At 47.7% G+C, this 24811-nt stretch overlaps 1 protein-coding gene and 3 non-coding genes across 4 annotated transcripts; 2 read left to right on the top strand and 2 right to left on the bottom strand.

Moving 5' to 3' along the window:
• Nucleotides 1-5600: 5600 nt before the first annotated feature.
• On the bottom strand, nt 5601-5672 carry trnae-uuc (transfer RNA glutamic acid (anticodon UUC)). The gene has a single exon. It is a non-coding gene; the product is annotated as a tRNA-Glu (tRNA).
• Nucleotides 5673-6918: 1246 nt separating this feature from the next.
• trnae-cuc (transfer RNA glutamic acid (anticodon CUC)) lies at nt 6919-6990 on the top strand. Its single transcript has one exon. It is a non-coding gene; the product is annotated as a tRNA-Glu (tRNA).
• A 1183-nt stretch (nt 6991-8173) lies between these two features.
• Nucleotides 8174-8245, top strand: trnae-cuc (transfer RNA glutamic acid (anticodon CUC)). Its single transcript has one exon. It is a non-coding gene; the product is annotated as a tRNA-Glu (tRNA).
• Nucleotides 8246-17717: 9472 nt separating this feature from the next.
• LOC140421911 (uncharacterized) lies at nt 17718-24525 on the bottom strand. The gene is made up of 2 exons (XM_072506874.1): nt 24465-24525; nt 17718-19954 (listed from the first exon to the last, which is right to left on the bottom strand). The coding sequence occupies exon 2, from the start codon at nt 19585-19587 to the stop codon at nt 18214-18216; it is 1374 nt and encodes a 457-aa protein (XP_072362975.1). The 5' UTR covers nt 19588-19954; nt 24465-24525; the 3' UTR covers nt 17718-18213.
• Between the last annotated feature and the right edge of the window lie 286 nt (nt 24526-24811).

Below are 24811 nucleotides of genomic sequence, written 5' to 3'. Positions count from 1 at the left end.
TAACAGCCTTACGGAATTTCTGCCCCTGTGGGAAGCAAGAGGATTTGTTTCCGCAGACGGAAAACCCCTCCCCTCAGCCCCATTGCTCCGTCATATTTTAGAAAAAGCCCAGAACAGGACTTTTAGAATCATCAAAGTCCGCAGCCACCATCGTTCCTCCCTGCCTGGAAATGTAAAAGCCGACGCACTGGCTAACGCAGGTTCCAGACATGGGTATTTTTGGAAACCCCCTGAAAGCGCGCAGTGAGTGCAGTTCAGGTCTCACAGACAAAGATCGAGGATCTAGTGGAGGCCCAGAAGCAGGACACCAATCTCAAGGAGATTGTAAAGGGAAACTATCCAGCTCCCTATGAGAGATTTAGAAATACACTGACCACACATGACGGTGTGGTGTGAAAGGACACCCTTTATGTGGTTCCTGAACAGGACAGGAACCAATTGATTTACTTGTTCCATGACGGTCATGGACATCAGGGAATCGATCCCACTACAGCCCATCTCAAGCAGCTTTGTTGGTGGCCGAATATGAAGGAAGATGTAAACCATTACAGAGAAAATTGTCTTATCTGCGCCCAGAATAATCCGGACAGATATGCCAAAATGGCCCAACTCAGCCACACCCGACCTGTTAATGGTCCCTGGACTAACCTCCATATTGATTTTATAGGACCATTGCCCCCTTGCAGGAATGGCTATAAATATGTACATGTGGTCATAGACACATTTACAAAATGGGTGGAAGCATTCCCAGCCCACACAAACACTGCAAAAACCACATCCAAGATTTTGACCCACCACATGTTTACAAGATTGGGACTCACCCGCACATTGAATCCAACCAAGGTTCCCATTTTACGGGACGTGTCATGCAGAACGTCCTCACGATATTTGGCATCATCCAAAAATTCCACAAAGCACACCACCCACAGTCGAGTGGTATCGTGGAGCGCATGAATCGGACCCTAAAAACCACCCTCAGAAAAATGGTCCAGCAGAACAACACCACTTGGGACTCAGTCCTCCCTTTTGCGCCGATGTTTTGCGTAACACTATTTCTACCTCCACAGGTTACACCCCACACACCCTCATGACCGGACGCCCCATGCAAGGCACAGAATATTTGTTAGGTTTGGACCTGACCAGCCCCGAAGTGACGGCTCTCACACACGAGAAAGCCGTGGAGCAATTGTTGCAAATGTTAAAACGGCTCAGCTAGCAGCCGCAGTAAAATTGGGCACCAAGAAGAAACAGAGCAAGGCTTATTTCGACAAGACAGTGCATGCGACTGAGTACAGTATCGGACAGCAAGTGGTGCTTTCTGTATATAACCCCAGCACGTTCCTGTCACCAAAATACTCGGGTCCGTATTCCATTGCGGATAAAGTAAGCCCTTCCGTTTACAAAATAAAGTACCCCAATGGTAAGACTGCGTGGTTTCATATAAACCAGCTGAAGGCTTATGGAACACAGTCGAACCACGCACACCACGTCATGCTTGACGCAGCACACCACAGCCCGCCCACAGCTAACATAACCCTACCAAACCCCACCACGTCCAGCCCAGCCACGGACTCGACCTCGACTCCATCCCCGAAATATACACTCCGCCCCGGAACGTCCACAGACTGCAGCAGCAGAGACAGCGACTGTGACTCGGACGATAGCCACAGCACACCTCCCTACTATCCTCATACACCAGGACCCACACCTAGCGACTCCTACTTCGATACACGTGATCCCTTCCTGATCACTTTCCTGAACAAGCCCCACCACCAACCACCGAACCACACTGACGACCCCGATTTTGTCCCCAAACAACTAGACACCAATTACTGGCACCGAGACAACTCGTACCGACTCGTCCGCAACGACGAGAGTGACCCCCACCTCACACCATGCAGCCCTTTCAGCCCTAATCCACGCCAGAGTTTGGCACCCAGGAGAAGGTGACGACCTCGGGTCTGACTCCCAAACCGCCAACCCCTTTGCGACCCTGTTTGCAACCGAGAACAGAGGTGTCCAGATGATGTTTTAAAGGAACCGCTTGGGAGAAGTGTTGTCCTTTCTGATGGCACCTGCAGAATTTTTTATGGTGTTTGTAAGTTTGTTAAATGTTGTATGTCCGACAGGAGAATTTTTCTCACTGCCACACGCCTATTCGGCCGAAACTTCTGAGAACTTGCCTTCAGAGACTAACCATTGCCAGACGCCAATTCACCTGAAACCTCTGAGCACTTGCCCACAGAGACCCACTGTTGCCAGACACTTGTTCAGCGGAACTAGCTTGTCTGCAGACACTTGTTCGGGTACCAGACGCCCGATCGTAACTGCCCTTCTGGTTCGAAGGATAGAACCACGACGGCAGCCCCACCACGATGACTACATTTTTGCCCGTACTTGTCGGTTGCTCAGGCAGTGGAGAAACAGTTTGAGACCCGCCCTGCCTGGAAACCCCCCACTGGTCAACTACGCTCAGGTAGGAGAGATACGGCATTGGTAGCCATCCTACCCGGGGACTCCATCCAAATCGTACCCGTCGCTGCCCATACGCACCTCATTTTGGCATTTTTCAGTTCAAAAGGTTTTGTTTGTTTAGGTAGCCTTTAGGTTGCCAGCCATCTGCTATTTACATCCTGGAACATTTGGATGCTAAATCAGCACTGGTTCATCATTGGGAAGTGTGTCTTCTCCTAAAATTTGTTTTTTTTTAAAATGAGGGAGTCACACATAGTGACCAACTATAAAGGGAATAATTGGCACAAAAGGACAGACACACTAGCATACCAGATATTAAACAAAGATAGTTACAGACACTATGCTTGTTTCTACAGAACTCCAGAAGCTCCAGGATCGGAGAAAACAAAGAAAGAAAAGGAAAGAGAACAGCCATGAGGACTTCCTTCATATGGATCAACATAATGTTATTGGACATTTGGTTGCGCGTGACCGCGAACCCCATGACTTCAACCCCCCCCCCCCAGCCGTTAATGTTTCATTGTCCCGCAGTACCCAGAGCCCAGTCACCAGCGACACTACATCTTCTTGGTGTGCCAGGTTCATAACCTGGTACGTCTACGAAAATAAAGAAGGATAACCTACCTCGAACCCCGGTATATAGGATCAGATCCCTTATGTTCGGTTATGACCAGACCCCCGACCCCCGCGATCTATTATAAAATAATAAAGTGCATTCACTTGCGTTTATTGTTGTTGTAAATAAAGAGATGTGAAAAACTTTTTCATGAGCAAAAATTGTATGATCCTGAGCTTGACTGCCAAGCCAGGAAAGACTGTCTGAAATGCTATGATTTTGTTGTATGATTGAGGAAGGTAGGATAATGGAATGTTTAAGCGAGTGTAGTATATTAAGGATAAGTTAGAGGTTCCAAGTTTGTTGTTTTGTAATGCATGTCCCTGTCTGACATAGCGCCCTTAGAATTGTTAGTTAAAAAATTTTGTGCATAGATATGGTCAGTGCAGAGGCCATGAAGGAAGTGCCCCCCCCCCCCCCCCCCCCCGGGGTCAGGGAATGGAAAGTAACATAATGATGTGATCCTTCAATCTTCGCGTTAGGATCACAAGGAGGAAATGTAGCCAGTTAAAATGGCTAACTCCCGATTAGAATGGCCAAACCCCGATTTAAAATGGCAAACGGAAGAGGCTGATGGGAAAATCAGCCAACAGGACTAAAACAAACAGCTGCAGGTAAAACTGTGTATTCGCCTCTGGGGAGGCCAGACAGAATCGATACCTGCAGCCATCAGCAGAACAACACACCGGCCATCTGAATATTAATTAGCAATCCCCGGGAACAATGTGCAACAAATTAGACACAAAGCCAACCCAGACTAGTCGGCGCCAGTAGAAGCCTACACAAAGAGAGGTGAACGACCACCCCAAAACCGCCCACTGATCAAGGAATCGCTCCAGCATTGGAGAATATCGAACCAAGTGATTGGGACAACGTCCAATCACTTGGAACCAGGTACAGGGTCCGCCCCGAAAGGCGGGAAGCCTCTGGGGACTATAAGAATAGAGTCCAAGTTCAAATTGATCTCTCTGCACCCTTCTTCTCCTCTCTCCATCCCTCGAGACCCTTCTGCTGACCTTCTGCAACAGCTGCTAAAATGGTAAGTCTTACTTCAACACTCGCTACGAGATAGGCGCTCCTGGCTATCGACCTGTACCAGCTTTGAATCCCGCAGGCTCAGAACCCATACGAAAGGCCATTCGTTTCCCTGACCTGGTGGGCCATTCCCAAAGTTAAGTATTGGCCTGTTAGTTGTAGGAAGTAGCTTAGAAGTAGAATTAACGTATAAGTATTTACTGTATATAATAAATGTGCGTTGATTTAACTCTTACTAAGCGGTGTGTTGGATTATTGATCATTACTCGGACTTGAACCACGTGGCGGTATGAGAAAGATACCTGGTGACTCAAGATCAAAGGTGATAGAACAAGAGCAATTAAACTAAGGCTAAAACGAGCAACATTTGTCCTCTGCTCGCTTTTAAAGGCTTCCCAATCCTCTGGCTTCCCACTAATCCTCACCACTTTGTAAACTTTTTCTTTAGTTTTTATGCTGTCCTTGACATCCTTCATCAGCCATGGATGCCTTGTCCTCCCCTTAGCATATATTCTGCTCCTTGGGATGAATTTCTGTTGTGCCTGCCTCATAACCCCCCAAAGCCCCTGCCATTGCTGTTCCACTATCTTCCCTGCTAGGTTCCTTTTCCAATCAACTCCGGCTAGCTCCTCTCTCATGTCTTTGTAGTTACCTTTATTTCATTGTAATAAAATACGGTGAATGGCCTCCTGCACTGTAGGGATGTGAGAATCCCAAAATTATTGCACAGTACTTGGAAAACAGTGGCAGGATTGGGCAGAGTCAGCATGGATTTATGAAAGGGAAAATCATGCTTGACAAATCGACTGGAATTCAGCAAAATGAGGGAGATGTTGACGCGGATCTGGGTTCGATTCCCGGGCAGAGCATGATGCTTTATTGTTGTCCAGCAAACCGTTCAACGAAGCTGAATCGCAGTTTCACAGAAAAGAGCTGTGCCAGAATCAGTTAAGTGAGATTTGTTGTTTCACATCAGAGCTGAAAAAGTCACAAGTGCAGCAGGTTGAGAACAAGTACATATGCTGGAAGAGACGGAGAGATGCTGACGTCAACCAAAATTTGGGTGGTAATGGGCCAGATGTTATTGCTCACCAGATACAAGTATCTCCCAGATCTGGGTGCAAATCTCGGGCGTGGCATCAGGAAAATTTCTCACTCAAATTATTGACTAAGTTTTAATGCAGTCCCCGCGTTCTGCTGGCACAGTTTTCTGTGAAACTGCGATTCAGCTTCATTGAACATTTTGCTGGACAACAATAATTCATCATTCCCTGACCGGGAATCGAACCCGGGCCGAATCCTAACCACTAGACCACCAGGGAAACTGTCTTTGTTCTCCACCTGCTGCCCTTGTGACTTTTTCAGCTCTGATGTGAAACGACAAATGTCACTGAACTGATTCTGGCAGAGCTCTTTTCTGTGAAACTGCGATTCAGCTTCATTGAACATTTTGCTGGACATCAATAATTCATCATTCCCTGACCAGGAATCGAACCCGGGCCGCGGAGGTGAAAGCGCCGAATCCTAACCACTAGACCACCAGGGAAACTAACGATAAAAGTTGTAACCTGAGTTGACAGTATATCACTCACCTTTTATTTTGATTTCCGAGTTTTCATTAGAAGTATACAAAATTACATGTTTAAAATGAACACAAGTGACATCTTCAGCCAATCACAACACCGATTGTTGTTCGCTGGAACATGAAATCGACAGTGAGGTGAAATAGTCCCAAAAGCTGCTCATGTGTAACTTCCAATTTCCAAAACCCACCAACCTTATCACTGTGGCTCCTGTGAAACTGACAACTCGTCATCCAGCGGACATTCATTCGTCATTTCAAATAACTCATTTTAATTTTTGAAAACATAGTTAATCCTTTTCGCAATTAAGTTTTGAACAAAATTAGAATAGTTTCCAATTTTTGTTGATCTTTTTCTGAACTGAAACTATCACACGTTTGCGGAACAAACACAAACTCTCCTGTTTCACACTGGGCAGGGACATTAAAACTTAGTCATCTGTAATTATGAGGCAAAGCTTCCTCGTTCCGATTTGTTGTTAAACATTAACACAACACGTCATCCCACAGCCTTGTGACATTTACACTTTCACAAGTTTGGAATGTGTTTCTTTCTTCCCCGGCTCCACAGTGGGTGAGAGAGGGACAAGCAGCAGGATTTTACCCTAATTCTCCATTCACTCGCTGCCAGCAGAACGCGGGGACTGCAGCTTCAATCAGCGGGTTACTGCCCATCCCGGGGACACTCCAACCAGGAGCAAAGCTCCCAATACACCGAGCACAGGCTCAGAAACATGCAGGTAGATTATACCCCGCTCACTTAACCTCCGAGCAGCATTTACACAATCCCTCAGTGAGTGGCGCTTCCTTTGAGCTTCTTCTGTTGTATTCAGCTCCTGTGATCTCAATGGACTGAATAATTTCAGTTCGAAGTTTTCTTGTCATCACGCCCGAGATTCGGACCCTAATCGGGGGGGGGCGGAAATTACTGTGTCTGTGTGAGCATCAAAATCTGGCCCAATACCACTCAAATTTTTGCTTGCTTCATAATCTCTCTCACTTTGCAGCCAATCACTGTCCGTTTCTTCCTGCCTCTGTCTTTGTTCTCGACCTGCTGCACTTGTGACTTTTTCAGCTCTGATGTGAAACGACAAATATCACTTAACTGATTCTGGCAGAGCTCTTTTCTGTGAAACTGCGATTCAGCTTCGTTGAACGTTTTGTCGCAATTAAGTTTTGATCAAAATTTGAAGTTTCCTCTTTGTTAGTTTCCCTGGTGGTCTAGTGGTTAGGATTTGGCGCTCTCACCGCCGCGGCCCGGGTTCGATTCCCGGTCAGGGAATGATGCTTTATTGTTGTCCACCAAACCGTTCAACGAAGCTGAATCGCAGTTTCACAGAAAGGAGTCAGAATCAGTTCAGTGACATTTGTCGTTTCACATCAGAGCTGAAAAAGTCACAAGTGCAGCAGGTCGAGAACAAATACAGAGGCAGGAAGAAACGGTCAGTGATTGGCTGCAATGCAAGTGAGAGAGATGTTGACGCAAGCGCAAATCTGCGTGGTATTGGGCCAGATGTTATTGCTCTCACAGACAGAAATATCTCCCTGATCTCGGTGCAAATCTCCAACGTGATGACAAGAAAACATCTAACTGAAATTATTCAGTCCATTGAGGTCACAGGATCTGAATACACCTAAAGAAGCTCAAAGGATGTTCCACTGACTGAGGGATTGTGTAAATGCTGCTCGGAGGTTAAGTGAGCGGGGTATAATCTACCTGCATGTTTCTGAGCCTGTGCTCGGTGTATTGGGAGCTTTGCTCCTGGTTGGAGTGTCCCCGGGATGGGCAGTAACCCGCTGATTGAAGCTGCAGTCCCCGCGTTCGGGTAAAATCCTGCTGCTTGTCCCTCTCTCACCCACTGTGGAGCCAGGCAAGAAATAATCTCATTCAAAACTTGTGGAAGTGTAAATGTCCCATGGCTGTGAGATGACGTGTTGTGTTAATGTTTAACAACATATCGGAACCAGGAAGCTTTCCTCATAGTTACAGATGAGTACTTTTTAATATTCCTGCCTAGTGTGAAACAGGAGAGTTTGTGTTTGTTCCGCAAACGTGTGATAGCTTCAGTTCAGAATAAGAACATCAAAAATTGGAAACTATTCTAATTTTGATCAAAACTTAATTGCGAAAAGGATTAACTATGTTTTCAAAAAGTAAAATGAGTTATTTGAAATGACGAATGAATGACCGCTGGATGACGTGTTGTCAGTTTCACAGGAGCCACAGTGATAAGGTTGGTGGGTTTAGGAAATTGGAAGTTACACATGAGCAGCTTTTGGGACTATTTCACCTCACTGTCGATTTCATGTTACAGCGAACAACAATCGGTGTTGTGATTGGCTGAAGATGTCACTTGTCTTCATTTTAAACAGGTAATTTTGTATACTTCTAATGAAAACTCAAAAACCAAAATAAAAGGTGAGTGATGTACTGTCAACCCGGGTTACAACTTTCCTTGTCAGTTTCCCTGGTGGTCTAGTGGTTAGGATTCGGCGCTCTCACCGCCGCAGCCCTGGTTCGATTCCCGGTCAGGGAATGATGTATTATTGTTGTCCAGCAAAATGTTCAACGAAGCTGAATCGCAGTTTCACAGAAAAGAGCTCTGCCAGAATCAGTACAGTGACATTTGTTGTTTCACATCAGAGCTGATAAAGTCAGAAGTGCAGCAGGTCGAGAACAAATACAGAGGCAGGAAGAAACGGTCAGTGATTGGCTGCAAGTGAGAGAGATGTTGACGCAAGCGCAAATCTGCGTTGTATTGGGCCAGATGTTATTGCTCTCACAGACAGAAATATCTCCCCGATCTCGGTGCAAATCTCCAACGTGATGACAAGAAAACTTCTAACTGAAATTATTCAGTCCATTAAGGTCACAGGAGCTGAATACACCTAAAGAAGCTCAAAGGAAATGGGGGGAGCAGATCCGTGGAGATTTAGCCGGCCGCCGGCGAGGGAGTTCTCGTACTACTCCCAAGTCCACAAGGTGTACTCCCGAATTGACTACTTTGTTGTGAGTCTGGACCTGCTTGCCGGAATGGTGGGGGCAGAATATTCGGCAATTGCCAGATCGGACCATGCTCCGCACTGGGTAGACCAGCAGTTTTGTAAAGACAGCTTTCAGCACCCACCATGGAGGCTGGAAGTTGGACTATTTGCAGATGAGGCGGTGTGTGAGAAGCTGAGGAAATGCATGCAGAATTACCTGCAGGTGAACAATACTGGAGAAGTCTCAGCAGCGGTGCTCTGGGAGGCACTGAAGGTAGTGTTGAGAGGGGAGCTGATTTCAACCCGGGTGTACAGGGACAGAACAGATAGGGCAGAGACGGACCGACTCATTCAGGAAATTCTACGGACGGACAGGAATTACGCGGAATCCCCGAGGCCAGAGTTACTCAGGAAACGACAGAGGCTGCAGGCCGAATTTGGGGTGCTGACTACAGGCAAGGCTGTAGAGCAGCATAGGAAGGTAACGGTGATTTATGAGCATGGGGAGAAGGCCAGTAGAATGCTTGCACAGCAACTGAGGAAGAGGGAAGCGGCTAGGGAAATAGGGAGGGTAGTGGATGGGGACGGTAATCTAGTGGGTGTTCCAGCAGGGCTAAACAAGGTCTTTAGGGACTTTTGTAGGAACCTGTACACTTCGGAACCACCCGGGGGAATGAGGCGATTCCTGGACGGACTGACCTTCCCAAGAGTGGGGAGACGTTGGTGGACGGACTGGGGGCCCTGGTCAGGATCGAAGAGGTATTGGGGGCCAGAAGGTCATGCAATTGGGTAAAGCCCCGGGGCCGGGCGGGTATCCGGAGGAGTTTTACAAAAAATTTGCTGGGATAGTGGGGCCGGTGCTGGTCAGGGTCTTTAACAAGGCAACAGGCAGAGGGAGTTTACCCCCGACGATGTCGCAGGCCACCATCTCGCTCATTCTGAAACGGGATAAGGACACGGAGGCCTGTGGGTCACACAGGCCGATCTCTTTGGTTAACGTAGACGCCAAGCTACTGGCCAACATTTTGGTGACCAGAGTTGAGGACTGTGTACCGGATGTAACTGTGGAGGACCAAACCGGGTTTGTAAAGGGGAGGCAGCTGGTGGCCAACATAAGAAGGCTGCTCAACGTGATTATGATGCCCCTGGAGAGTAGGGAGGTAGAGATAGTGGTAGCCATGGATGCTGAAAAGGCTGTTGACCGGGTCAAGTGGGATTTTCTGTGGGAGGTACTAGGATGGTTCGGGTTCAGGGCGGGGTTCATCGACTGGGTTAGGCTATTGTCTCCGGCCCCGGAGGCGAACAGGACAACATCGGACTACTTTAGACTGCACCGTGGGACAAGACAGGGCTACCCTCTCTCCCCACTACTGTTTGTGCTGGCCATAGAGATTGCACTGAGATTGCACTGTAGAATTGCACTGAGATCTTCTAGGGGCTGGAAAGGGCTAGTCCGGGGGGGGGGGGGGGGGGGGGGAAAGAGTCGAACATAGAGTCTTGTTATATGCAGATGATCTGCTGTTATATGTATCAGACCCAATGGTGGGGATGGACGGTATTATGGCAACTCTGAGAGAATTTAGCCGGTTCTTCGAATACAAATTGAACATGGCTAAGAGCGAGTTGTTTGTAATTCAGGCGAGGGGGCAGGAGAGTAGGCTGAAGGGGTTACCGTTTAGGCTGGTGGGGGAGAGTTTCCGATATTTGGGGATTCAGATGGCACGGGACTGGGACAGGTTGCACAAGCTCAACCTGTCCCAACTGATGGAACGAGTGAGGGAGGAGGTCCGGAGGTGGGATGCGCTCCCGCTGTCATTGGCGGGGAGGGTGCAGACTGTTAAGATGACGATTCTCCCGCGGTTCTTGGCTGATCTTTTGTGGACTCAGCTCCACTTTCCGGCCCGAACACCATAACCCTTAATCCCTTTATTCTTCAAAAAACTATCTATCTTTATCTTAAAAACATTTAATGAAGGAGCCTCTACTGCTTCACTGGGCAAGGAATTCCATAGATTCACAACCCTTTGGGTGAAGAAGTTCCTCCTAAACCCAGTCCTAAATCTACTTCCCCTTATTTTGAGGCTATGCCCCCTAGTTCTGCTTTCACCCGCCAGTGGAAACAACCTGCCCGCATCTATCCTATCTATTCCCTTCATAATTTTATATGTTTCTATAAAGATTCCCCCCTCATCCTTCTAAATTCCAACGAGTACAGTCCCAATCTACTCAACCTCTCCTCGTAATCCAACCCCTTCAGCTCTGGGATTAATCGAGTGAATCTCCTCTGCACATCCTTCAGTGCCAGTATGTCCTTTCTCAAGTAAGGAGACCAAAACTGAACACAGGATACTACCGACCATGCGCAGAGGTAGGTAGTAGAAAGGGTTAATGAGCTACAATTTTCTGGAGCTCGGTGCACAACACAACATGAAGTAAGAGGATAGACTTCAGTCAACAAAACAAGAGACAGCTCCACAGTCACCTGGAAGCTGAGAGCTGGTGATCCAGAGTGAACGGACTGATCCACTGCCTTTGTTAATTATTGTGATTTTGTACTTATTACAATTAACTTAATAAATTCTGTGACAACATTCTTGTACCCGGAATGGTCTGCAACTAGTCAGGAGCTGCAGGTAACTTTCACAACACAGTCTGACGTGTAATTGATTTGAGTGTTACAATTGAGATTGAAGCCAAACCCGGATCTTACAATAGGATCAAATTTCACATTTCATTTGGGTATCCTGCACTAACAGTGATGGCTTTTGTAAACTCCTTTTACAGGATATTAGAAGGGGAGGAGTTACAGAATGAAATTTCACTCCAAACACCACATCAAGATGTGACAGAGTCACTCGATTCATGGGAGCTGAATATCATCGACCTTTGAATTTAGAATGAGAAATGTTTGTCTGTTCTTCTGCTGAAAGAGATTTTTAAACATCACTCAGTGTACAGGCACTGAGCCAGGCTCATCCGAGTGAGGCATCACTAAAAAAATCCATTTTATATTTTGCAGCTCACCCAAAGATGGAAATTTCAGCACACATTTCTCCATCTTGTATTTTTTAATGTTTTGTTTGCCCGTTAAATATCCTCGACCTCTGGATGTTTCATTACAGAACTCAGCTCGAAGACATCAAAACCTGTATCCGGCCTTGCCTGTGGGCCCCATTCGTCAATTCAACTTTGCAGCAGCTCAGTCCCAGCTTTGGAAACACCTTCATCTTTCTGTGAGGCCCCGGCCCCATTGACTGTGACAGGGTTCATACTGTCTCTGTGAGATTGTTGATGTAAAGTCACGTCAGACCCACACTGCCCGATTTCCATTCCAATTTATTTAAAGGTCCCAGAAGTCTGGCTCCAACCTTAAATGTTGTTCTGATCCTGTCAGTAACATTGTTTTGGAACTCACTAGTATCACCACATAGGCAGTCATCAACATGCATCATAAAGATGCCCGAGAGTTTCCTGCCTTGGTACCAATAAAGCACGGCAGCTTCTGCCTTCAGGTAGAGACAACCCGACTTGAACAAAACTGATCTAACTGAGAAGTGCTATACACTCTGAAACATTGTTCAAAACATAGACAAACTTATTGAACTTCCAAAGTCTTCCATACATCTGGCACCGTAGGAGGTTGCAGAAACACTGCCCTCTGGAGGTGATCCCCCAGCGCAAATGCAGCTTTTATGTTTCTTGACTGAAAGTTCCGGGAAAATGCCACGAAAAGGGGCAAAGAAATTTCAAAATTACCTTTCCCACTGTGGGCGAGTCCACTCTGACCTCTTTATCTCCCAAGACTTTTTCAAATTCCTGAGCCACTAACCTCACCTTGGGCCTTATAAACGCCATCCGGTTGGACCTTTTCTGTGCAGATCCATCGATGTGTTGATGCTGGCTGACCCCTATCTGGGACCTCTGAACACACGCCAAACTCTGTCCAACTGCCTAACTCTTTCTGTTTAGCCTCCCGTACGCCTTTATCCCCTCATTTTTCGGCAGCTACTAAACCCTCTCGGTTACAGGGACTTCAGCATCGCCCCCAAACATATCCTTGGTGTAAAACCGACAATTCCCTGCCTGAAATGTTCCAGTTATTGAAATTCCATTAAATGGATGTCAAAGAAACAGACCAGAAACAGCTCCCTGAGGTTCTGAGGAGTCCCCAGTGGTCAGTCAGACTGAACTAAACACGGGTGGTATAAAACAAACAATACTCACCCCGGTATCTGCTGTCAAAGGGGACTTGCCTTTAATCAGAGCCGTCAGTGGATCCTGTTCCTGACACCAGGTTCTTGTGGGACAAATGCCACTCGGAGTCCAGAGTTGGTCGAAGTTTAGGAATCTTTATTACAAACATGCAGGGAATGCTTCAGCGAACCGAAACATCTGTGGGAGTAGTTACAATAACACACATTTATACACAGTACAGTTGCTGCTGTTTTGTCTGCAATTTGGTGGGAAAGTACAGGACGTAAAGGAAACAACTCGAAAATAGCTCACTTATTGGCTATAGTGACTTCATCTCTCACAAAACACATCTCGGAAAACAATAGCCAGACCAGTAATCCAGAGACCCAGGGTAATGCAATAGGGATCCAGGTTCGGCAGATGGTGAAATTTAAATTAATTAAAAATCTGGAATTAAAAGTCATTGATGACCATGAAAGCATTGTCGATAGTTGTAAAAACCCATCTGGTTTCTTTTAGATCCACCTGTAGTGGGGGAATAACACTATTTACTATCCAGGATAAAATTAATGTACTTCAGCCTTTGTGGATCATTCCCGTGGAAATGTGCTCTCCCCCAGGCTCAAAGAGCATCGGTCCACTGGAAGCAAAGTCGTGAGACCGGCCAATCCAGCAGAAAGAAACCCTCCGACCCTCCCACTTCATCAAGTGTCAGAATGAACAAAGTTTGATTTGATTAAATGTATTCATGTGTACCGAGGTACAGTGAAACGTATTGTTCTGCGTACAATACAGACAGATCATTTTATACATGAAAAAACATAGGACATATGATAAATACACAATTTAAATACATAGATATCAGGTAAAGCATACGGAGCGTAGTGCTACTCAGTAGAGAAGATGTGTGGCGAGATCAGTTCAGTCCATAAGAGAGTCATTCAGGAGTCTGGTAACAGCGGGAAATAAGCTGTTTAGAATCTGTTATTGCGTATTCTCAGACTTTTGTAACCCCTGCCCAATGGAAGAGATTGGAAAAGAGAATAACCTCAGTGGGAGGTCTTTGATTTTGCTGCCCGCTTTCCCAAAGCAGCTGGAGGTGTAGACAGAGTCAATGGATGGGAGGCAGGTTTGTGTGAGGGGCTGGGCTGTGTTCACAACTCTCTGTAGTTTCTTACAGTCTTGGGCTGAGCAGTTACCATACCAGTGTCATGGGAGTGTCCCTTTAAGAAATGTTTTGACTTATCACAAGGCTTCAGTGATGTCATTGTGTGGGTGGATCTGGGCTGTGGCTCTGGGAGTTGGTTTTACTTCTGCTTTGGTTTGGGGCTGTTTTGTGGCTCTGAGTGTTTTGCTTTCGTTCTCACATTTTTGGCTGCTGTACTCAGAAAGAGGAGTATTTTGGCCTCTCTCTCTATCTTCATTTTAAAAGCTGTTTCCAGACTGCTTGATAACTTGAAAAGAAATCATTGTTTTCTGGAAGGAATTCAAACCTGCTGTTTTGGAAAGGAAACAAGAGCATCCATACCAGGTCTTGAGTGCTGTGTGCTGGACCACACCTTTGAAAAGGAGGTACTGGTTTATGGGATCTAGTTATTAAATTGGAAAAGTTAAAGGGGGGAATTTATTAAGGGTTATACATAGATTACAGTAGCTGTGTCGGGTATTTATGTTTGTAATTGATACAAATGCTTACTGTGTGTGTTAAGGCCTCTGTTGAATAACCCCTGAAAGGCAGGCCCTGTGCTCATCGTAACCAAAATCAATAAACAATTGTAGGTCAGGTGAACTCCATGATATACTTTGGAGTTTTCTAAACCCTGGCCCATAACACAAGCTGTGATGCAGCTAGATAAGATGTTTTCTATGGTGCTCCTGTAAAAATTGGTAAAAGTCAATGATAATCTTTAAAATTGTCACAAGTAGGCTTACGTTAAGAACATAAGAACTTGGAACAGGAGTAGGCCATCTGGCCCCTCGAGCCTTCTCCACCATTTAATGAGATCATGGCTGATCTTTGTGGACTCAGCGCCACTCTCCGGCCCTTACGCCATATCCCCTTTATTCTTTAGAAAGGCATCTATCTTTTTCTTTAAAACGTTTAAAGAAGGAGCCTCAACTGCTTCACTGGGCAAGGAATTCCAAAGATTCACAACCCTTTGGGTGAAGAAGTTCCTCCTACACTCCGGCCTAAATCTACCTCCCCTTATTTTGAGGCTATGCCCCCTAGTTCTGCTTTCCCCGACCAGTGGAAACAACCTGCCCGCATCTATCCTATCTATTCCCTTCATAATCTTATATGTTTCTATAAGATCCCCCCCGCATCCTTCTAAACTCCAATGAGTACAGTCCCAGTCTACTCAACCTCTCGTCATAATCTAATCCCCTCAACTCTGGGATCAACCTAGTGAATCTCCTCTGCACTCCCTCCAGTGCCAATATGTCCTTTCTCAGGTAAGGAAACACTGCAATGAAGCTACTGTGAAAATCCCCTCGTCGCCACACTCTGGCACCTGTTCGGGTTCACTGAGGGAAAATTCAGAAAGTCCAATTCACCTAACAAGTGTGTCTTTCGGGACTTGTGGGAGGAAACCGGAGCACCCAGAGGAAACCCACGCAGACAAGGGGAGAACATGCATACTCCGCACAGACAGTGACCCAAGCGGCAATCGAACCTGGGACGCTGGCGCTGTAAAGCAACAGTGCTAACCACTGTGCTACCGTGCCGCCCATGTGGCAGACACTGTGGCAATGCTGAATTTCCTTCGTTTTCTGAGGAACTATAGGTTTCTTGGTCGTCGCGTCGATGTGGGTGGACTAGGACAGAATGCTGGTGATGTGCACACCTCGGAATTTGAAGCTACTAACGTCGGCCCCATTAATGCAGACAGGGGTGTGTACGATACTTCGCTTCCTGAAGTCAATGACCAGCTCCTTAGTTTTGCTGACATTGAGGGAGAGATTGTTGTCATTACACCATACCACTAGGTTCTCTATCTCCCTCCTGGACTCTGACTCATCGTTGTTTGATATCCGACCCATTACGTCGTGTCATCAGCAAACCTGTAGATGGAGCAGGAGCAGATTTTGCCACACAGTCGTGTGTGTATAATGAGCGTAGTAGGGGGCTAAGTACGCAGCTTTGTGGGCCTGGTATTGAGGACTATCGTGGAGATGTTCGAGATCCGAACAACTACGGTCGTGTCATCAGCAAACATGTGGATGGATTTGGAGCCAAATTTTGCCATGCAGTTGTGTGTGTGTATAGGGAGTGCAGCCTTGCGGGGAATTGAGAACTATCATGGAGGAGGTATTGTTGTTTATTCTTACTGATTGTGGTCTATGGGTCAGAACGTCGAGGATCCAGTTGCAGAGGGAGGAGCCTAGTCCTAAATTTTGGAGTTTTGATATGAGCTTGGCTGGGATTATGGTGTTGAAGGTGGAGCTGTAGTTAATGAATAGGAGTCTGACGTCGGAGTCCTTGTTGTCGAGATGCTTCAGGGGCGAGTATAGGGCCAGGGAGATGGCATCTTACGTGGACCGGTTGTGGCGGTATGCGAATTACAGTGGAACAAGGAATGCTGCGAGTATGGAGTTGATGTGTCCAACATCTCGAAGCAATTCATAATGATCGATGTCAAGGCCACCGGATGATAGCCATTGAGCCACGTTGCCTGGTTCATCTTCGGAACTGGTATGATGGTGGTCTTCTTGAAGCAGATGGGAACCTTGGAACAGAGGAGGGAGAGGTTGAGGATGTCCGGAAACACACCTGCCAGTGGGTCAGGGCAGGTGCAGGATCTGGGTGCACGACCTGGCACAACCAACGAGAGTGCCGGTCGTTAGTCTGCGACTCTAGATTAGTTTGGTATCGTCTCTTGGGAGTCCCTGTTGGCTTTGCGGAGGTCATATATAGATTTCTTGTATAGGTCAGGGTTGCCTGCCTTGAACACCTTCAGTCGGGAGTGAACCTCCCAATTAAACCATGGATTCTGGTTGGGTAACGTACAGGCTACCTTCTTTTGCACGCAATCTTCTACACTAACTGATGAAGTCTGTGATGGTGATGGCATACTCGTTTAGGCTGGCTGCTGAGTTAACATAGAACATACAGTGCAGAAGGAGGCCATTCGGCCCATCGGGTCTACACCGACCCACTTAAGCCTTCACTTCCACCCTATCCCTGTGACCCAATAACCCCTCCTAACCTTTTTTGGTCACTAAGGGCAATTTATCATGGCCAATCCACCAAACCTGCAAGTCTTTGTACTGTGGGAGGAAACCGGAGCACCCGGAGGAAACCCACACAGACACAAGGAGAACGTGCAGACTCCGCACAGACAGTGACCCAGCAGGGAATCGAACCTGGGACCCTGGCGCTGTGAAGCCACAGTGCTATCCACTTGTGCTACCGTGCTGCCCTTGTTCTTGAATATGGTCCAGTCCACTGACTCCAAGCAGTCGCGTAGGAGCTCTTCCGTTGCATCGACCTTCTTAAACGGATTCTCCCGCTTAAGTTTCTGCTTGTAGCAGGGAGAAGGAGCACCGTATTGTGGTCCGATTTTCCAAGTGCAGTCAGGGGATGGATCATCTGGGCCCTTGATGTTTGTGTGGCAGTGGTCAAGGATGTTGGGGCCCCTGTCGGGACAGGAGATGTATTGGCGGAATTTTGGCAGTACACTTGAGGTTGGCCTGGTTAAAGTCCTCAGCCACGATGAACAAGGCCTCCGGGTATTCTGCTTCATTATTATTTGTAGCGGTTACAATTCATCAAGCGCCTTCTTCACCTCCGCCTGGGGTGGGATGTAGACCACCATGATGATAGCAGAAGTGAACTCCGTGGAAGGTAGTCTGGACGGTACTTCACAGTCGGGTATTCCAGGTCCGGGCAGCAGTAGTTCATCAGGGTCGCCACATCCGAGCACCAGGAGTTGACGAGGAGACAAACCCCTCCACCCACTCCAGGTTCAGTCCTGGATGTGATTAACAGCAGGAATAACAGCAGAATCTAAACCGTCATCACTTGTGAACCCTTTGGTGTCTCAGCATGTTGGATGACTGAGTGAATCCCTCTCCACAGTGAGAGCAGGTGAACGGCTTCTTTTTAGTGTGAACTCGCTGGTGTCGCCGCAATGCGGATGATGTTTGAAACCTCTTTGTGCAGTGAGAGCAGCTGAACGGTCTCTCCTCAGTGTGAATGCGCTGGTGGGACATCAGTACCCGAGAGCTTTTAAACCCACTCCCACAGTCGGAGCATTTAAAGGGTCTCTCATTGGTGTGAGTGACATTGTGTCTATGCAGGATGGATAATTGAGTGAATCCCTTATCACACAGAGCAGATAAACGGCTTCTCCCCGGTGTGAACTCGCTGGTGGCTCTGCAGGTTGGATAACTGAGTGAATCTCTTATCACACACAGTGCAGGTGAATGGCCTCTCCCCGGTGTGAATTCGCTGGTGGCTCTGCAGGTTGGATAACAGAGTGAATCCTGTCCCACAGTCAGAGCAGGTGAAAGGCCTCTCCCCAGTGTGAAATCGTTCGTGTCTCCGCAGGTGGCCAATGTCAGTGAATCTCTTTTCACACTGAGAGCAGGTGAAAGGCCTCTCCCCAGTGTGAACTCGTTCGTGTTTCCGCAGGTTGGATAACTCAGTGAATCCTTTCCCACAGTCAGAGCAGGTGAACGGCCTCTCCCCAGTGTGAACTCGCTGGTGGCTCTGCAGGCTGGATAACTGAGTGAATCCCGTCCCACAGTCAGAGCAGGTGAATGGCTTCTTTTTAGTGTGAACTCGCTGGTGTCTCCGCAATGCGGATGATGTTTGAAACCTCTTTGTGCAGTGAGAGCAGCTGAACGGTCTCTCCTCAGTGTGAATGCGCTGGTGGGACATCAGTACCCGAGAGCTTTTAAACCCACTCCCACAGTCGGAGCATTTAAAGGGTCTCTCATTGGTGTGAGTGACATTGTGTCTATGCAGGATGGATAATTGAGTGAATCCCTTATCACACACAGAGCAGATAAACGGCTTCTCCCCGGTGTGAACTCGCTGGTGGCTCTGCAGGTTGGATAACTGAGTGAATCTCTTATCACACACAGTGCAGGTGAATGGCCTCTCCCCGGTGTGAACTCGCTGGTGGCTCTGCAGGTTGGATAACAGAGTGAATCCTGTCCCACAGTCAGAGCAGGTGAAAGGCCTCTCCCCAGTGTGAAATCGTTCGTGTCTCCGCAGGTGGCCAATGTCAGTGAATCTCTTTTCACACTGAGAGCAGGTGAAAGGCCTCTCCCCAGTGTGAACTCGTTCGTGTTTCCGCAGGTTGGATAACTCAGTGAATCCTTTCCCACAGTCAGAGCAGGTGAACGGCCTCTCCCCGGTGTGAACTCGCTGGTGGCTCTGCAGGCTGGATAACTGAGTGAATCCCTTCCCACAGTCAGAGCAGGTGAAAGGCCTCTCCCCAGTGTGAACTCGCTGGTGTCTCCGCAGGTTGGATAACTGAGTGAATCCCTTCCCACAGTCAGAGCAGGTGAACGGCCTCTCCCCAGTGTGAACTTGCTGGTGGCTCTGCAGGCTGAATAACTGAGTGAATCCCGTCCCACAGTCAGAGCAGGTGAACGGCCTCTCTCCAGTGTGACTGCGTTGATGCCTTTCCAGCTCGCATGGGGCTCTGAATCCCTTCCCACAATCCTCACATTTCCATGGTTTCTCCATGGTCTGGGTGATCTTGCGTCTCACCACGTTGGACGATCAGTTGAAGCCTCGTCCACACACAGAACACCTATACAGTCTCTCCAAGCCGTGAATGGTGTCGTGTTTTTTCAGGCTGTGTCACTGGTTAAAGCTCTTTCCACAGTCAGTGCTCTGTAACAGTCTCACACGGGTGTGTGTGTGTGTCTCAGTGCTTTTCCAGACACACTGATGTTTAAAATCTCTTGAAGCAGACAGAATAGACAAACATTTCTCCTTCTAGATTCAAAGGCTGATGATATTCGGTTCCCAAGAATTGAGTGACTCAGTCAGTTCTTGACGTGATATTTAGTTTGAGAGCTCGGCCTCAAACCCCTCTCGTTCGAACTTCCTGCAAACAGATTTTACAATAGTAATCATTGTCAGTACAGGATTGAAACTCAGAACAGACAATTCTAGTTTCTATCGAACATTCTCTCCTCTCTCTTTCCCTGAAATGCTCTAAATCTCCATCCCACACACTCTCCCTCCATTCTCATTCTGCTGTATCTAATCTTCACCCTCCCAATTCTCCTGAAGGTGCTGATTCAGGCTGATTGACAGATCCAAACTCACTGCTTCCTGTCCTGGACACAGAGACCTGAAAATCTTCATGCAGGCTGCCAGACAGATACATGTCTACATTACTGGATGAAAAATGTGTGTAATAAACAGACTGTATTCACTTACTTTCCCTCCCAATTTTCTTGAAGGTGCTGATCAACAAATCTAAACTCACTAAAACCTGTACAAGAGTAGAGAATCTCCATACAAGTACATTTACTGATTAGAGATGGGGAAATTCTGAGGAAGAATTTTATTTAGTCATGGAGTGGTCATGACAGGGAACTCACTGCCCACAAGGGTTGTGGAAGTCCAGGTGATCAATAATTTAAAATAAAATAGGATGGTCACTTGAAGAAAATAAACTTGCAGGTGAACAGGGATATCGAGAGGAATTGGGACTGACTGGATTGCTGTACAGAGAGTCAGCATTGACTTGAGTTGCCAGGAGTTGGGGGACCCTATATAAACTGAATCTGACGAGGTTGGTGGAGCAAATGGAGGAGGATTTCAAAAGATGGGACATGTTACTGCTCTCGCTGGCGGGTAGAGTGCAGTCGGTCAAAATGGTGGTCCTTCCGAGGTTTCTGTTTGTGTTTCAGTGCCTTCCCATCGTGATCACTAAGGCCTTTTTTAAGACAGTAGGCAGGAGTATTATGGGGTTTGTGTGGGCGAATAAGACCCCGAGAGTAAGGAGAGGGTTGCTGGAACGCAGTAGAGACCGAGGAGGGTTGGCGCTGCCAAACCTGGGGAGCTACTACTGGGCAGCAAATGTGGCGATGATCCGCAAGTGGGTTATGGAGGGAGAGGGGGCAGCATGGAAGAGGATGGAGATGGCGTCCTGTAAAGGAACGAGCCTGGGGGCGTTGGTGACGGCACCGCTGCCGCTCTCACCGACAAAGTATACCACGAGCCCGGTGGTGGCCGCAACGCTAAGGATCTGGGGCCAGTGGAGAAGGCACCGGGGTGCAATGGGAGCATCGGTGTTGTCCCCGATCAGGGGTAACCACCGGTTTGTCCCGGGGAAGATGGACGGGGATTTCCAGAGCTGGCATCGGGCGGGGATTGGAAGAATGGGGGACCTGTTCATCGACGGGACGTTTGCGAGCCTAGGGGCACTGGAGGAGAAGTTCTAGTTACCCCCGGGAAATGCCTTTAGGTATATGCAGGTGAGGGCTTTTGTGAGGCGACAGGTGAGGGAATTCCCTTTGCTCCCAGCACAAGAAGCTCAAGATAGGGTGATCTCGGGTGTATGGGTCGGGGAGGGCAAGGTGTCGGAAATACACCAGGAGTTGCAAGAAGAGGGGGAAACACTGGTAGAAGAGTTGAAGGGTAAATGGGAGGAGGAGCTGGGGGAGGAGATTAAGGAAGGTCTGTGGGCAGATGCCCTAGGTAGGGTTAATTCCTCCTCCTCGTGTGCCAGGCTCAGCCTGATACAATTTAAGGTGGTCAACAGAGCGCACTTGACCGGGGCGAGGTTGAGTCGGTTCTTTGGGGTAGAGGACAGATGTGGAAAGTGCTCACGGAGCCCGGCGAACCATGTCCATATGTTTTGGTCATGCCCGGCACTGGAGGGGTTCTGGAGAGGAGTAGCGGGAGCAATATCTCAGGTGGTGAAAGTCCGGGTCAAGCCAAGCTGGGGGCTAGCAATATTTGGAGTGCAGGAGGCGAAAGAGGCCGGCATTCTGGCCTTTGCGTCCCTAGTAGCCCGGCGAAGGATCTTGCTAATGTGGAAGGAGGCGAAGCCCCCCAGCCTGGAGGCCTGGATAAATGATATGGCTGGGTTCATAAATTTGGAGAGGATTAAGTTCACCTTGAGAGGGTCTGCGCAGGGGATTTACAGGCGGTGACAACCGTTCCTAGACTATCTCGTGGAGCGTTAGAGGAAGGTCGGTCAGCAGCAGCAGCAACCTTGGGGGGGGGGGGGGAGAACGGGACGGACGGGACTGCCTGGGAGGGTGGATGAGCAAGAGATAACATGAAGGGTTGGGGAAACTGGCACGTACGGCCAGTGTACAAAGCTGTGTAAATATATCATTTTGCCATGTATATATCTTGCTCTGCGCGATTTCTCGGGTTTTTTTTGTTACGGGGGGGGGGGGGGTTATTGTTTGTAAGGGAGAAAAATTGTGTTAAAAAACTTTAATAAATATATTTTTTTTAAAAAGCATTGACTTGAGTTCCCAAATGGATTCTGTCAGTGCTGCAATGACTGTATGACTGGAAATATATAATGTAGGTACAGTACTATTTACAAAACTAGAAATAATAATACATGTATTTCATTACGGAACCATCAATAATACCGTACAATACATAACATATCAACAACACGAGACATATCTCTGTCCGATATTACATTTTTAAAAATTAATTTACTGGATGTGGACAATGCTGGTTAGGTCAGCATTTATTACCCATCCCCAGTTGCCCTTCCAAAGTAGTGGTGAGCTGCCTTCTTGAACCGCTGCAGTCCTTGAGGTGTAGGTACATCCCCTGTGCTGTTTTCTTTAAATTAGTTTTTTATAAATTTAGAGTGCCCAATTCATTTTTTCCCAATTTAGGGGCAATTTAGCGTGGCCAATCCACCTACCCTGCACATCTTTGGGTTATGGGGGCGAAACCCACGCAAACACGGGGAGTGTGTGCAAACTACACACGGACAGTGACCCAGAGCCGGGATCGAACCTGGGACCTCGGCGCCGTGAGGCAGCAGCTCTAACCACTGCTCCACCATGCTGCCCTACATCCCCTGTGCTGTTAGGGAGGGAATTCCAAGATGTTGCCCCAGGGACAGTGAAGGAACAGCAATATATTTCCAAGTCAGGGTGGCGTGTAACTTGGAAGAGAACCTCCAGGTGTTGGGGTTCCCAGGTATCTGCTGCTCTTGTCCTTCTAGGTGGGAGTGGTTGTGGGTTTGGAAGGTGCTGTCTGAAGAACCTTTATGAGTTACTGCAGTGTATCTTGTAGATGGTAAACACAGCTGCTACTGTTTGTCGGTGGTGGAAGGTTTGAATGTTTGTGGAAGGCGACGCGATCAATCAGGCTTTGACCTTGACAGTGTCAAGCATCTTGAGTGTTGTTGGAGCTGCACTCATCCAGCAAAGTGGAGCATATTCCATTACACTCCTGACTTGTGCTTGTAGATGTCTGGTCGACAAGCTTTGGGGCATCAGGTGGTGTGTTACTCGCCGTAGAATTCCTAGCCTTTGACCTGCCCTGGGAGCTACAGTATTAATATGGCTAGTCCAGTTCAGTTTCTGATCAATGGTAAACCCCAGGATGTTGGTTGTGGGGGATTCAGCGATGGAAATGCCACTGAATGTCAAGGGGTGGTGATTAGATCCTCTCTTGTAGGAGATGGTCATTGCCTGGCACTTGTGTAGCATGAATGTAACTTGCCACTTATTTGGCCAAACCTGGTTATTGTCCAGGTCTTACTGAACTTGGACATGGAGTGCTTCATTATCTGAGGAGTTGAGAATGGTGCTTAACATTGTGCAGTCATCCACAAACATCACCACTTCTCACCTGATGATGGAAGGGAGATCATTGATGAAGCAGCTGAAGATGGTTGGGCTGAGGAAACTGCCCTGAGGAACTCCTGCAGTGATGTCCTGGAGATGAGATGATTGACCTCCAATCACCACAACCGTCATCCTTTGTGCCAGGTGTGACTCCAACCAGTGGAGAGTTATCCCCCGATACCCATTGGCTCCAGTTTAGCTAGGGCTCCTTGATGCCATACTCAGTCAAATGCTGCCTTGATGTCAAGGGCAGTTACTCTCATCTCGCTTCTGGCATTCAGATCTTTCGTCCAAGTTTCAACTAAGGCTGGAATGAGGTCAGGAGCTGAGTGACCCTGGGGGAACTCAAACTGAGCATCCAGGAGCAAGTTATTGCAGAATAAGTGCCACTTAATAGCAACTTTGATTACTTCTTCCACCACTTTGCTGATGATAGACAGTAGACCTACAGAGAAGTAATTGGCTGAGTTGGATTTGCCCTGTTTACTGTCCCCTTAAATGTCCGTCATCTCCTGGGGAAACCAGCCCTTTAATTGTGAACATTAAGAAAGAGATCGTCCTTTTCGCCAGATAAATAAATGTGTCAAGCTGAGGGAACAAAGGATGTCAATGTCTTTAAGAGAGAGAGAGAGAGAGACCTGGGCCAAGCTTTGCAGAGTCTGCACCCTCCCTGGATTCACTTCCTTTCCCTTCAGTTGCTGCAAGTGACCAATTGAAGGTGAGAATGAGAAAATAAATGGAAAGTGGGAGAAAAGAAAGTGTTTTACTCACAGATGTTGGAGACAGGAGTCTGTGTGCAGCTCAAGCTCATTCAGGGTTGGAGGAACAACGACTTTTCTCGGCAGAAACCTCCATGTCCAGCTTCCGGAATGAGACAATGGGGGAGCTCTGATTGGCGGAGAAACAGAGTACTTCCGGTTCTCCAATCTTCCATTGGGCACAAGTCAGCGGTAAAATCAGCGGGATTGAGCTCACCCTGCATATGCGCAGATTCCCCTCTCCCCGAGACATGCGCAGTCCTGGGTTGGGGAGGTGCTTCTCGCTCTGGCTGGAGCTGTCGACCGGTTGCCTGGAAACCGTCTTGACGATGTGCTGGGGAGGGGGAACAAAGGGTGGGG

Source organism: Scyliorhinus torazame, chromosome 5 (genome assembly GCF_047496885.1).
Source record: "Scyliorhinus torazame isolate Kashiwa2021f chromosome 5, sScyTor2.1, whole genome shotgun sequence".
NCBI classification, from domain to species: Eukaryota; Metazoa; Chordata; class Chondrichthyes; order Carcharhiniformes; family Scyliorhinidae; genus Scyliorhinus; species Scyliorhinus torazame.
This window is presented reverse-complemented; position numbering and strand designations above follow the sequence as displayed.